We start from the raw sequence: 14,127 nt of genomic DNA on the forward strand, positions 1-14,127 counted from the left end.
AGTTGTGTTGTTGTTTCAGGATCCAGCAGCAGAGACCAGACTCTCCTGAACCCAGCTGTCTGTCTTTAAAGAGCAACAACTCAAAAGGAGGGTACATTAACTTTAAAGGAGGACGTGGATCAGCTGATCAGATGTAAGCTGTAACTGACAGTCAGACTCAGGTTATTGTAGAAAAGAACCAGTTTGTACGACGTGTTGTTGGACCAGGTCTGAAACCAAAGTGTCTCTGTCTGTTGTGAACGTCCTCAGGGGACATATAAAGTCCATCTTGTATTATCTCTCTGTCCTGATGTTGACTTGACACTGATTCCTCCACAGAGTGGACCAGGAGAGCTCAGAGGTTCCCAGTGGTCAGTCTGCCCAGCAGCATCAAACACACCTGGACTCCATATTTATGGTGAGGACATGTCCAACAGCTGCTGTTACATCTGTTGTGTTCACCATCATCTCCATGCTGCACTTGGACACCAGTGGATTGTCAGTCCGTCCAACATGGATCTGATGTTTGGCTCCATGGTTTTAGTTTGATGCTGTCACTCATAGAGTTTCTGTTCCAGCTGCTGGAGGAGAACATGGTCACTTTTGTCAAGAACGAGCTGAAGAAGATCCACAAGGCTCTGAGTCCAGATTACCCAGAATGCTCAGGGAGTCAGAGGGAGGATGAGGAGGATGAAGAGCAGAGGAGGAGCAGCAGAGAGCCATTAGTGAAGATCACAGTGAACTTCCTGAGGAGGATGAAGCAGGAGGAGCTGGCTGAGCGTCTGCAGCACAGTAAGAGGATTTCTCTAAAGCAGTGGTTCCCAAACTTTTTTGTCTTGCGTACCCCCTGAGCCGCTTTGCCACCACAAGTACCCCCTCCCTCATACGTGTTGATGATTCTCCAAAAGTGGTCATATAGAACGTAACACAACTGATTATGAAACGAAAATCATTTCAATTTCACTCTTAAATTTGTACAAAGACATTTTACACTATTCTCCTGCATTTTAGTTGTTTCTGGCTGTTGTGGTGTTTGTTGTGGTCAAATGTGTCTTAACAGAGTTGTAGGATTGTCACAGTACTAAAATTTCAAACTAAATGCCAATACCCAGGAAAATATTGAATATGACATCATATTCAATACAGCAGCAGTGCCTCCCAGCTTATTATTGTTCCATTATTTTATTTTTATTATAATCAAAAGGACTTATAACAGATGTTTGTTTTTTTTAATTAAATGAAAAGCTAACTAAGAGTTGTGCAATTCCAGCGTGTTGCTATTGTTACATTACATTCATTAGAATGTCTCTCCTTTCCTCTGACGGACGGGGTTCCCCCCCTCCCCCCTCCCTCACAACACACACACGTGCACGCAGACAGCGGAGAAAAAGAGGGGAGACGACAGAGGAGTGTTGCCGTTAATATCGCCGTTTTAAACTCTTACGGCTAAATTCACCCTTCGTGTGTCTAGTTCTGTGTAACTACTCACTCAGGTCTAAACTCTCTGGACGCCGCCTGCTCTCCTCTGCTCTGCTCTGCTCTGCTCTGCCTGTCGAGTGCGCGCGTCGGGCGCTGTGGGGGCGCGCTGTTAATATCGATGCGCCGTTTTGCATCGATACTTTTGACAACTATACAAAGCTACAGGTTGTTGTCTTCTGTGGGGAACTAGTTGTGGCGCACGTACCATTTCAGTAATGGGTTTATGAAGTGACTTGGAATATCTACTTAACATCTTGGTAATAAATTAATTAATGTTTCTACGTACCCCCTGCAATGTGCTCACGTACCCCTAGGGGTACGCATACCACACTTTGGGAACCACTGCTCTAAAGACTCAACATGATGGACAAATGAGACGTTCACTGACATCAACACATGGAGGGAAACATGTTCATATAGTCGTTATTTAGAGAAATTAAAATGTTATATTTTCTTATTGATCTCATTACTTGTGTTTTCATTCAGAATATTTTGCTCCAGTTTGTGGACGTAAACTCAAATCTGTCCTGAAGGAGAAGTTCCAGTGTGTGTTTGAGGGCATCGCTAAAGCAGGAAACCCAACCCTTCTGAACCAGATCTACACAGAGCTCTACATCACAGAGGGAGGGGCTGGAGGGGTCAATGATGAACATGAGGTCAGACAGATTGAAACAGCGTCCAGGAAACCAGACAGACCAGAAACAACCATCAGACAAGAAGACATCTTTAAAGCCCCACCTGGAAGAGACCAACCAATCAGAAGAGTGATGACAAAGGGAGTGGCTGGCATTGGGAAAACAGTCTTAACACAGAAGTTCACTCTGGACTGGGCTGAAGACAAAAAATACTTACAGGACATACACTTCACATTTCCCTTCACCTTCAGAGAGCTGAATGTGCTGAAAGAGAAAAAGTTGAGCTTGGTGGAACTTGTTCATCACTTCTTCTCTGAAACCAAAGAAGCAGGAATCTGCAGGTTTGATCAGTTCCAGGTGGTCTTCATCTTTGACGGTCTGGATGAGTGTCGACTTCCTCTGGACTTCCACAACACTGAGATCCTGACTGATGTGACAGAGTCCACCTCAGTCAACGTGCTGCTGACCAACCTCATCAGGGGGAAGCTGCTTCCCTCTGCTCGCCTCTGGATAACCACACGACCTGCAGCAGCCAATCAGATCCCTCCTCAGTGTGTTGACATGGTGACAGAGGTCAGAGGGTTCACTGACCCAATGAAGGAGGAGTACTTCAGGAAGAGGTTCAGAGATAAGCAGCAGGCCAGAGAGATCATCTCCCACATCAAGACATCACAAATTCTCCACATCATGTGCCACATCCCAGTCTTCTGCTGGATCACTGCTACAGTTCTGGAGGAGCTGTTGAAGACCAGAGAGGGAGGAGAGCTGCCCAAGACCCTGACTGAGATGTACATCCACTTCCTGGTGGTTCATCTAAAACTGAAGAAGGTCAAGTATGATGGAGGAGCTGAGACAGATCCACACTGGAGTCCAGAGAGCAGGAAGATGATTGAGACTCTGGGAAAACTGGCTTTTGAGCAGCTACAGAAAGGAAACCTGATCTTCTATGAATCAGACCTGACAGAGTGTGGCATCGATATCAGAGCAGCCTCAGTGTACTCAGGAGTGTTCACACAGATCTTTAAAGAGGAGAGAGGCCTGTACCAGGACAAGGTGTTCTGCTTCGTACATCTGAGTGTTCAGGAGTTTCTGGCTGCTCTTCATGTCCATCTGACCTTCATCAACTGTGGACTCAACCTGATGTCACAACAACAAACAACTTCCAAGAAGACTGAAACAACAGGAGTCAAATCTGCAGAGACAAACTTCTACCAGAGCGCTGTGGATGAGGCCTTACAGAGTCCAAATGGACACCTGGACTTGTTCCTCCGCTTCCTCCTGGGTCTTTCACTGGAGACCAATCAGAATCTCCTACGAGGTCTGATGACACAGACAGGAAGTGACTCACGGTCCAATCAGGAAACAGTCCAGTACATCAAGAAGAAGATTGAAGAGACTCCCTCTGCAGAGAAAAGTATCAACCTGTTCCACTGTCTGAATGAACTGAATGATCGTTCTCTAGTGGAGCAGATCCAACAGTCCCTGAGATCAGGACGTCTCTCGAGAAGTAAACTGTCTCCTGCTCAATGGTCGGCTCTGGTCTTCATCTTACTGTCATCAGAAGAAGATCTGGACGAGTTTGACCTGAAGAAATACTCTGCTTCAGAGGAGGCTCTTCTGAGGCTGCTGCCAGTGGTCAAAGGCAAAGCCTCCAAAAAAGCTCTGTAAGTGTAGAGATAGTTGGATTTATTCATCATTATATAAAAACCCTTCTGTCTTTCAACGGGACAGATATTTAATTCCTTTCTTCTTTAATTCCTCATGATCATCTCTTCAGACTGAGCAGCTGTAACCTCTCAGAGAAAAGCTGTGAAGCTCTGTCCTCAGTCCTCAGCTCCCAGTCCTCTAGTCTGAGACACCTGGACATGAGTAGCAACAACCTGCAGGACTCAGGAGTGAAGCTGCTGTCTGGTGGACTGGAGAGTCCACACTGTAGACTGGAGACTCTCAGGTGAGGATCCATCCAGTTGTTTATCTGATGCCACTTGAACACAGCAGCAGGTGTTGACAGAGGGTTCCTGTGTGTTGTTGTGTGTGTTCAGTCTGTCAGGATGTCTGGTCACAGAGGAAGGCTGTGCTTCTCTGGCCTCAGCTCTGAGCTCCAACCACTCCCACCTGAGAGAGCTGGACCTGAGCTACAACCATCCAGGAGCCTCAGGAGTGAAGCTGCTGTCTGCTGGACTGGAGGATCCAGACTGGAGACTGGAGACTCTCAGGTGAGGATCCATCCAGCTGTTTATCTGATGCCACTTGAACACAGCAGCAGGTGTTGACAGGGGGTTCCTGTGTGCTGTTGTGTGTGTTCAGTCTGTCAGGCTATCTGATCACAGAGGAAGGCTGTGCTTCATTGGACATGTTCATGTTTTTAGTTAACGTTGAACTCAATGAATCAGTTTATAAATGATGAATCTGAGCAGTGTACACTCTGGTGACAATGAACGCTGCTCAGATTCGTCATTTGTTTGTTTTATGACAGTTTTACCTGGTTTTTCACTTTCAGCAGAATATGCCTCATTGATTAAGTGGTAAAGTATTTTCTCAGTCTCAACATTGTTTTGGTTTTTTAGTTCATTAATTCATATAGTTTGTTAGTGGCAGTGATTAGAGCCTGGTGATGGAGGTAGAAGGAGGTTCTACTTAAAAACAACAGCTGATTATTTAGTTAAAGGGCCCATATTATGCAAAATCCACTTTCTACTGGTTTTGTAGGTCCCATGTGTTCCCGTGGCCTTTCTATGACGCCTGGAGGTGAAAAAAGTCTGTTCACTCCCTAAATTGATTTCTACACTTTTTTGAGATTGTGTCTCCAAACGGGGGAATTGGAAGTGCTGTGCAGCTTGACGTCACGAAGCACCAAACTCACGTGATTCCACATCCCGGTACTTCCTTATCCTCTTCCTTATCCTGGTCGTCACTTGACATAAAGCGGTGCGAGAGGAGCGGTCAGTACCGCGGTCGCCAGATGGTCATTTTGAATCATTGACTGAAAAAACAGCCGTCCGTCATTACAAATGAAATCGCGGACCGGAGAATATTGGAATGGTACCATCACAATCACAATTTATAATCAAATCGATCTATAAATCTATTTATACAAACTAGAACATGTTGAGTAAGAAACACTGTAAACTCTCAGGTTTGTCTTGAAATTGTTGTTGTGTATTTTTGATTCTAACCTGTTATTTCCTTCATATTGAGTATGTGAGTGTTTTTCTTTGAATTCCTCTTCAGACTGAGCAGCTGTAACCTCTCAGAGAGAAGCTGGGAAGCTCTGTCCTCAGTCCTCAGCTCCCAGTCCTCTAGTCTGAGACACCTGGACCTGGGTAACAACAACCTGCAGGACTCAGGAGTGAAGCTGCTGTCTGGTGGACTGGGGAGTCCACACTGTAGACTGGAGACTCTGGACCTGAGTAACAACAACCTGCAGGACTCAGGAGTGAAGCTGCTGTCTGGTGGACTGGAGAGTCCACACTGTAGACTGGAGACTCTCAGGTGAGGATCCATCCAGCTGTTTATCTGATGCCACTTGAACACAGCAGCAGGTGTTGACATAGGGTTCCTGTGTGTTGTTGTGTGTGTTCAGTCTGTCAGGATGTCTGATCACAGAGGAAGGCTGTGCTTCTCTGGCCTCAGCTCTGAGCTCCAACCCCTCCCATCTGAGAGAGCTGGACCTGAGCTACAACCATCCAGGAGCCTCAGGAGTGGAGCTGCTGTCTGCTGGACTGGAGGATCCAGGCTGGAGACTGGAGACTCTCAGGTATGGAGAGGCTGCTGCAGCCACACACACTGTCTGATAGAGGAGGACGAGCTGGAACATTTTCTATGGCCCCTGTCACACCTGGTCAGACCTGGTATTAACATCTGTCTCAGGTGATCCATGCATGCATTGATGACATCAGATCCCATCACTCAGACCATATCCAGAGGTGGTGTAGGCCACAGTGAAGCTCCGCCCACTCCACTGACCAGGGGTGGAAAGAGTACCAAATAAATCTACAAGTAAAAGTACTTTTACCTTGATGAAATTTTACTCAAGTAAAAGTAAAAGTACTGGTGTCAAAATCTACTCAAGTAAAAGTAAAAAGTAGCTCATTTAAAATGTACTCAGAGTAAAAGTTACTTAGTTCCTTTTTTTTTTCACTGCAGTTGTCCAGAGCCACTACTGGCCCAAGGTTGTCACGATCATGATACTAAAACTTTCAACTCAATATCGTTATTAAGAAAAATATTCGATACTCAATACCAAGTTCAAGTTCAAGTTTAACTTTATTATCCTCAAAGAGGAAATTCATATGGTCCTTGCACGGCCCATGTCAGATACATAAAAAGAAGTAGTTAAAATAAATACAAACATACAAACATTTAAAAAAACAAAGACAGAAAAACAACAGAGGTGCATACAGGCATACAGGTCAGTTCACACATTATCTGCTATTGAGCATTCTAATTGTTGTTGGCACGAAGGATTTGCTGTATCTCACAGTCCTAATTTTTTGCTGGAGGATTCTGCCCCCTGGCCTACCACTCCTTCGAAACCTTAGATGGAGAGGGTGCATGTGATCATTCATGATCTGTTCAGCCTTTTTTAAGATCAGCTCCCTGTACAGTTGGGTTGCCGATGCCTGATCGATCCCAATGATACTACTGGCTGTCTTGATCATACGCTGCAGTTTAGCTTGATCCCGAACACGCATATTACCAAAAGTACAGAGGAGGCCAAAGGTGAGAACGCTCTGCAGGACAGTTTTATAGAACATTTGGAGGATACGTCGGTCTATCCTGAAATAGTTCAACCTTCTAAGGAAGAACAGCCTCTGCTGTAGCTTCCTGGACTTACTTGTTGCTAGATCGCTGAATTTAAGTTGGTCATCTATTTCAACTCCTAGATATTTATAGGTAGAGACCCTCTGGATTTGCTCACCATCTATGTTAGAAGGGGGGACACTTATCTTTCTTTTACTAAAGTCAATTACCATCTCTTTAGTTTTTTTTGGCATTGACCTCCAAGAAGTGGTCTGAGCACCACTGCATAAAACCCTCTATCTCCCTATCAAAACCCTCCACAGATGCTCTTCCAGATTTTAAAAATCCGACTAAGGCTGTGTCGTCTGCATATTTAAAAAACTTATGCTCAGAAGAGGCTGCTTGACAATTATTTGTGTATAAAACAAATAACACAGGGGACAAAATACACCCTTGAGGAGCACCGGTGTTGATCATCTTTGGTGATGAGAGAGCTGAATTAAACCTCACTCGCTGAGTACGATTGGTCAGAAAATCATAGATCCACAAAATAATTTTAGAGTTTACACTGAGATCCATTAATTTGTTCACTAAAAATTGCGATTGAATTGTATTGAAAGCACTATTAAAATCTACATACACCACTTTAGCCAAGTTATTTGCACCTTCAAGGTGCTCATAGATGTTATTCACCAGAGTCAGTAGTGCATCCTCAACCCCTCTGCAGAACCTGCTTCTTAGGTTTGTACCCTGTGATTGTTTGTAAGCCCATCCATGCTCTTCTGCTATCAGATTTAAAAAAAACTCTCCACTCTGTCTTTGTATGCTGCTTTGCACTGTCTGATCATGGCTTTAATCTGCCTCTGTACCTCCTTCTTCTTTTCCTTGCTTCCCCCTGACTTAAACAGGCATTTTTTCTGATTAAGAAGTTGTTTTAGCTCTGGAGACACCCATGGCTTATTATTCGAAAATATTTTAATTGTCTTTTTGGGGATAATCATGTCCTCGCAGAATTGGATGTATCCCGAGATGGCAAACGCTGCGTCATCGATGTTATCAGTTCCGTAAGAGACTACATCCCAGTCCGTGCACTCCAGACAAGCAATACCATTTTCAATACCACAGGGATAAAAAAAAGAAAAGAAAAATCTCTCTCTCTCTCCCTCTTTCACTCACACACACCTGCTTCTTTACTGTCTTTCCTGTCTGCTCTCGGGGCGGGGGGGGTTCTCTCTCTCTCTCACACACACACACACACACACACACACACACACACACACACACACACATTGTCTGTTCCTCTGAGCATGGCCATGGATCTGACTGGGCTCCTACATTTAACTCAACGGGCCGGTAGGAGTAGGACCGGTCCGGCCTTCAGCCCCGGTGTGTCTACTGTCTAGTCATTTAATCTGGCAGGGTCAGCGGTCCCGTTACCGAACACAGCCGGACATGTTCATGAGTTCATTAAAAAAAAAAAAAAACGCCACGGACAGGACGTGAGAAGTGGACATGTCTGGTCAAAAGAGGACGTTTGGTCACTGTAAACGTAGCCGAGTAGATGGACATGCCTGATAACATTGACTTTAATCATTGACGTCAGCTTTTAACCGCTAGCTGCGGCTAATGGCTAATATTAAGACGACAACATAGCGACGAGCCCTGTTATGCACTAACTCACGTAGCGGTGAGGGGGGGGGGTACGTGTGCCTAGCTACCTGCTGCTGCTGCTGTGTGCGTCTGAAGGGACAGAGAGAGAGAGAGAGAAAGGCGGCAGTGGCGTAGCTACTTTTGACCCACACAGACACAGCGCAAGTTCATTTATTTTTTACTTTGTAACAGAAGCTATTTAAAATGTAACTTAGTAAGTTAGTTAGTAACTAAGTAAATTTCTTCAAAAAATATGTACTCAAGTAAAAGTAAAAGTACTGATTTTAAAAATTACTCAAAAAAGTACAAGTACACAAAAAAGCTACTTAATTACAGTAACGAGAGTAAATGTAACTCGTTACTTTCCACCCACTCCACTGACGTCCTCTGTCTCAGTCTGACTCGTCCCAACACAGTTTATACTGAAGCCAAAACCTCAGAGTGTTTCAAACATGAGCTGAGCAGCTTTCATCAGTCACAGTGATGAACTACTGGGATCAGGAGTTTGTCCTCATGATGACTTCAGTGTCTCATCGTGACTCACTGTGTCCTATTCAGGAGAAGAGATGTCAGTGATGAAAGCAGCTGTTGGCAGCTGTGCTCTGAGTCTCTCCAGATGTTTGGATCAGACTTTATTTCAGAGTGTATCAGGAAACATTTCAGCTGCAGCTGGTTGAACTGCTCCTGAACCAACAGAGTGTTTGACCTGAACAGTCCCAGAGACTGTAGACACCTGTTGAGTGTGGACACACTAATAACAACACAGCAACAAGAATCAAAGCATGTCCACTGCTCAGAGACATTCGTCTCCCAGCGTCTCCAACCAAGGAGGAAATAAGAGACAGAAACCAGGCGGCACCATCAGGTCTCTGTCTGGTCAGATATTGATGATCAATAATCAGCTCAGTCTCTCTGAGATCCTGGTCTTGTCCTGATGAGATGTGTTGTTGTGTTGAGGAGACAGTCAATCACAGTGTGACATCCAGATGTCCTCACTGTCCAGAGGCCTGGAGCTGTCAATCAGAAGAAAGTGAGTGTAGTGAACGGTGTAATAATTAAGATTAAGATTAAGATATACTTTATTAGTCCTTGACAGGAAACTTGTCTTGGGCACAAGTGCTGACACAGCTGCATCTAAAACCACATAGCGAGCACATGGTACTCATACATCTGCACATTCACATGTACACATAGTGTACGCACACATCCACATGTGCCACACAGATCTGCGCGTAAGCGGTGTGCTTTCGGCCAATCAGAACGCTTCATTTTCACTCAACCACCCGCCCTCCTCCGGGCTTTAGGCTTGGATGAAAGGACAGAACCGCACGACGCCGACATTTAACCATATAAATGACGGCGCTTGCAAACGTCCGTGTCACCGTGTCAGCGACTGTTTGGTGCGTGTGTGGCTGCGTTGTCACTGCTGACTAACAAGCAGCTGTTGTTGTTGATGTGTAGCGCTACCTGCAGCAACAACAACAGTCGCTGCAGCTTCTACTGAGAGCTGGGGTCAGACGTAACGCACCTGAGACACACACACGGACCGACCAGCTTCTACTGAGAGCTGGGGTCAGACGTAACGCACCTGAGACACACACACGGACCGACCAGCTTCTACTGAGAGCGGCTCAGACGTAACGCACCTGAGACACACACACGGACCGACCAGCTTCTACTGAGAGCTGGGGTCAGACGTAACACACCGTTGTGTTGTGTGACGGCAGATACAGAAGCAGGTTTAAAGTTAGAGAGGGAGAAGGAGGCGGTGAGGGGGGGGGGGGGCAGACAGGCAGGTGGGGGGGGTAGAAGGGGAGAGAGGCTGGTGAATGAGAAAGGCAGATAAACTACAGTATTTTATTTTTGACCAAATGTTGTTGTTGTTAACTTGTGGATAATGAAATAATTATTGTCCTGTGCTATTATAATACCCTGAAATGTTGATATCATGACATGTTTACAATACTGCAGTAAATGTCATGGCTTGTTATTAAGGCAGCCTAATGTCATATTATGATATTATGACATCCCTAGCAAAGCACAGAGAGTAGAACAGTAGTTGAATGACAGTTAATCTACAGTCAAATTGAACGTGGGTGAAGAAATAGAGCATTTTCTAAACACATGTTCTCCTCTTCTTCTTCTTTCCTGGTGCATTGTGGGATATCTGGGCTGGTCAGCTCCACCTGTTGTGTCTTCATCTTCTTTGCTGTGACGTGTGTTTGTGCAGCTTGAGAGTCAGAGAGTGAAAGTGTGTGTCTCACACTGCAGTGACATCACATGGAGAAAAGACATGATGAAGTGTTTCCTCCTGGTCTCCTCCTGCTCTGTATCATCACTAGATAAAGACTCCAGCTCCTTCTTCTCTGTGCTCAGTGTTCATCCAGACATACCAGCCTCCATGTGAACACAGTGATAAAACAGTGTGTGTGTGAGAGCCATGTCATGTCCATGTGTGCATGTGTAGCAGTTGTGAAATGGTTGCTTATAGGCTGAAGGATGACAACACCATGGATCTGAGTTGGTTCATTTATTCTGCAAAGGCAGCACAGGGGCAGAGTCAGGAAACACACAGCTGCAGGTAGAAACAGTCTGCCTCCACAACAAGAGCAGCCAGAGTTTGTTCCTCTTTTGCTGCTCTTTACTGTATTGTATGTCACAATAAAAAATAAAGGAATAAAAAAATAAATGGATAAATAAATAGTAATAATAATTTTAGAGAAAAGATACTCTCCTGAATAGAAACTAAAATAATCACATGAAATTAACATGTCTATAACCCACTTGTAAATAATAATCATTAGAAAAACAGAATAAAAATCACCATGAAATGATCAAATAAAAATATTCCATACTTTTCCTCCACACAAGGACAATAATAAAAACTGAAATAATGTGTGCTCTAGTGACGTTTTTACAGCTCTGACCAGACTCAACTCTCATATATTTACCACAAACACATCTCAGAAATCACATTTCAAAGCATTTTTCAGACAAAGGGCACCTGCAAAGGCAGCACAGGGGCAGAGTCAGGAAACACACAGCTGCAGGTAGAAACAGTCTGCCTCCTACGACAGGCCACAAAACACACACACGGCAGACGTCACGTTAAACCCAAACTACAGCCGCTTTTTCACCGTAAAACACAATTAAAAACACGGCAACACATTAATAAAAGCTGTCGTTACTTTAGCGCACAGTTTCAACCGCATTACATGACAGTTTAAGTGCATATTTTACAGAGCAACGTGAGAGCTTCACAACACGTCTTACCACAACAAGAGCAGCCAGAGTTTTGCCGGGAGTTTGGTCCGACGTCGCCCACGTCCCCCTTAGTGTGTTACCCCAATATCGCTCCCCCTTGCTACAGGTGAAGATGGAACTTAGAAATAGAAGTGATATAAAACAAAGCAGGAAATTCTAACTTGTTTTAGATAGTGTTAGCATCGAGCAGGTTTTGAGAATGTTCACCATAATGAATGATAAAAATAAAGAAATAATGAGTATAATGAATGATCAGATGAATAAAACAAAGTAAAGATTGACCCAGCTACACATGCTGACAGAGAAGGTGCTGCTCTGACCCCCCTCCTCCTTTCAGGGTGGAGCCTGCTGGAGTCCCATGGTTGACACCAGGTCTGAGGAAGTGTAAGTCTGTTTTTACTTTGATTCATGGAAACAAAGCAGCACATTCAACCATCTTCACACTGTCACATCACTGACCTCATGAGTCTTCATCAAACTGTCAATAACTGATCACAGGATCAATAACTGCAGCTGTGTCTTGTTCTCTCCATCAGATTCCTGTCCACTCACAATCGACACAAACACAGTGAACACAAAGATCAAACTGTCTGACAACAACAGGAAGGCGACACGTGTGGAAGAGGATCAGTCATATCCTGATCATCCAGACAGATTTGACCACTATCGTCAGCTGCTGTGTTCAACTGGTCTGACTGGTCGCTGCTACTGGGAGGTCGAGTGGAGAGGAAACGTTGTTATATCAGTGAGTTACAGAGGAATCAGAAGGAAAGGAAACAGTAGAGACTGTTGGTTTGGAGGGAACGATCAGTCCTGGAGTCTGTTCTGCTCTGATGGTGGTTACAGAGTCTATCACAATAACAGAGAGACACCTATCACCTCCTCCTCCTCCTCCTCCTCCTCCTCCTCCTCCTCCTCCTCCTCCTCCTCCTCCTCCTCCTCCTCCTCTGTCTCTAACAGAGTAGCAGTGTATGTGGACTGTCCTGCTGGCTCTCTGTCCTTCTACAGAGTCTCCTCTGACTCACTGATCCACCTCTACACCTTCAACACCACCTTCACTCAACCTCTCTATCCTGGGTTTGGGTTTAGATTTTTATCCCTCTTCAACATGATAGTCAATGAGGTGAGAGGTCCTGATTCCTCAGTGAGTCTGTGTTGAGTGCATCAGAGTCTCCTCCTGTCACAGAAACCTTCTCACTGTTGAACAGACAGTTCAGTCTCTACATGTCTGTCTCTGTCTCTGTCTCTCACTCACGTTTTCACATTCATGGATTAAACCAGTTGATGTTTTAAACTCTTCTCAGTGATTCTTGTAAACTTCTTCTTGTTTTTCGGGTCCCAATGATTTTTCTGTTGCCATGACGCTGAGTTCATTATTAAACTGTGTTCATCTCTGTCCTGTAAACAATCTGATGTGAAATAAACAAAAACATGATGTAATAAATAATCAGTAAATAAACGAATCAATAAACAAACATGAACATGTCGACATTTATTACTGGATTTATTTTGAGATTCATTTCCTGTCAGATTTTAATTCATTCATTTAAGTTTAATTAAGTTTAAAATGTCTCTCCATAGGCGTCAAGCTCCTTCAAAATAAAGGTAGATGTTTGTGTTAAAGCTCCTTCAAAATAAAGGTAGATGTTTGTGTTAAAGCTCCTTCACAATAAAGGTAGATGTTTGTGTTAAAGCTCCTTCAAAATAAAGGTAGATGTTTGTATTAAAGCTCCTTCAAAATAAGGGTAGATGTTTGTGTTAAAGCTCCTTCAAAATAAAGGTAGATGTTTGTATTAAAGCTCCTTCAAAATAAGGGTAGATGTTTGTGTTAAAGCTCCTTCACAATAAAGGTAGATGTTTGTGTTAAAGCTCCTTCAAAATAAAGGTAGATGTTTGTGTTAAAGCTCCATATAGTATAAAGGTAGATGTTTGTGTTAAAGCTCCTTCAGAATAAAGGTAGATATTTGTGTTAAAGCTCCTTCAAAATAAAGGTAGATGTTTGTATTAAAGCTCCTTCAAAATAAGGGTAGATGTTTGTGTTAAAGCTCCTTCAAAATAAAGGTAGATATTTGTGTTAAAGCTCCATACAGTATAAAGGTAGATGTTTGTGTCAAAGCTCCTTCACAATAAAGGTAGATGTTTGTGTTAAAGCTCCTTCAAAATAAAGGTAGATGTTTGTGTTAAAGCTCCATATAGTATAAAGGTAGATGTTTGTGTTAAAGCGCCTTCAAAATAAAGGTAGATGTTTGTGTTAAAGCTCCTTCAAAATAAAGGTAGATGTTTGTGTTAAAGCTCCTTCAAAATAAAGGTAGATGTTTGTGTTAAAGCTCCTTCAGAATAAAGGTAGATGTTTGTGTTAAAGCTCCTTCAGAATAAA

The 14,127-nt window shown here is 43.8% G+C and overlaps 1 protein-coding gene across 1 annotated transcript; it reads left to right on the plus strand.

Moving 5' to 3' along the window:
• Positions 1-307: 307 nt before the first annotated feature.
• Positions 308-12,909, plus strand: LOC146975201 (NLR family CARD domain-containing protein 3-like; the record flags this gene model as incomplete). The annotated part of the gene is made up of 8 exons (XM_085794669.1): positions 308-397; positions 558-771; positions 1,945-3,757; positions 3,871-4,044; positions 5,325-5,453; positions 5,559-5,585; positions 12,088-12,134; positions 12,287-12,909. Coding segments are annotated over 8 exons (3,117 nt in total), but the record flags the coding sequence as incomplete, so codon positions are not given.
• Positions 12,910-14,127: the final 1,218 nt, after the last annotated feature.

The sequence above is a fragment of the Trachurus japonicus genome, chromosome 13 (assembly GCF_045865225.1).
Source record: "Trachurus japonicus isolate A0001 chromosome 13, Traja_1.0".
NCBI lineage: Eukaryota > Metazoa > Chordata > Actinopteri > Carangiformes > Carangidae > Trachurus > Trachurus japonicus.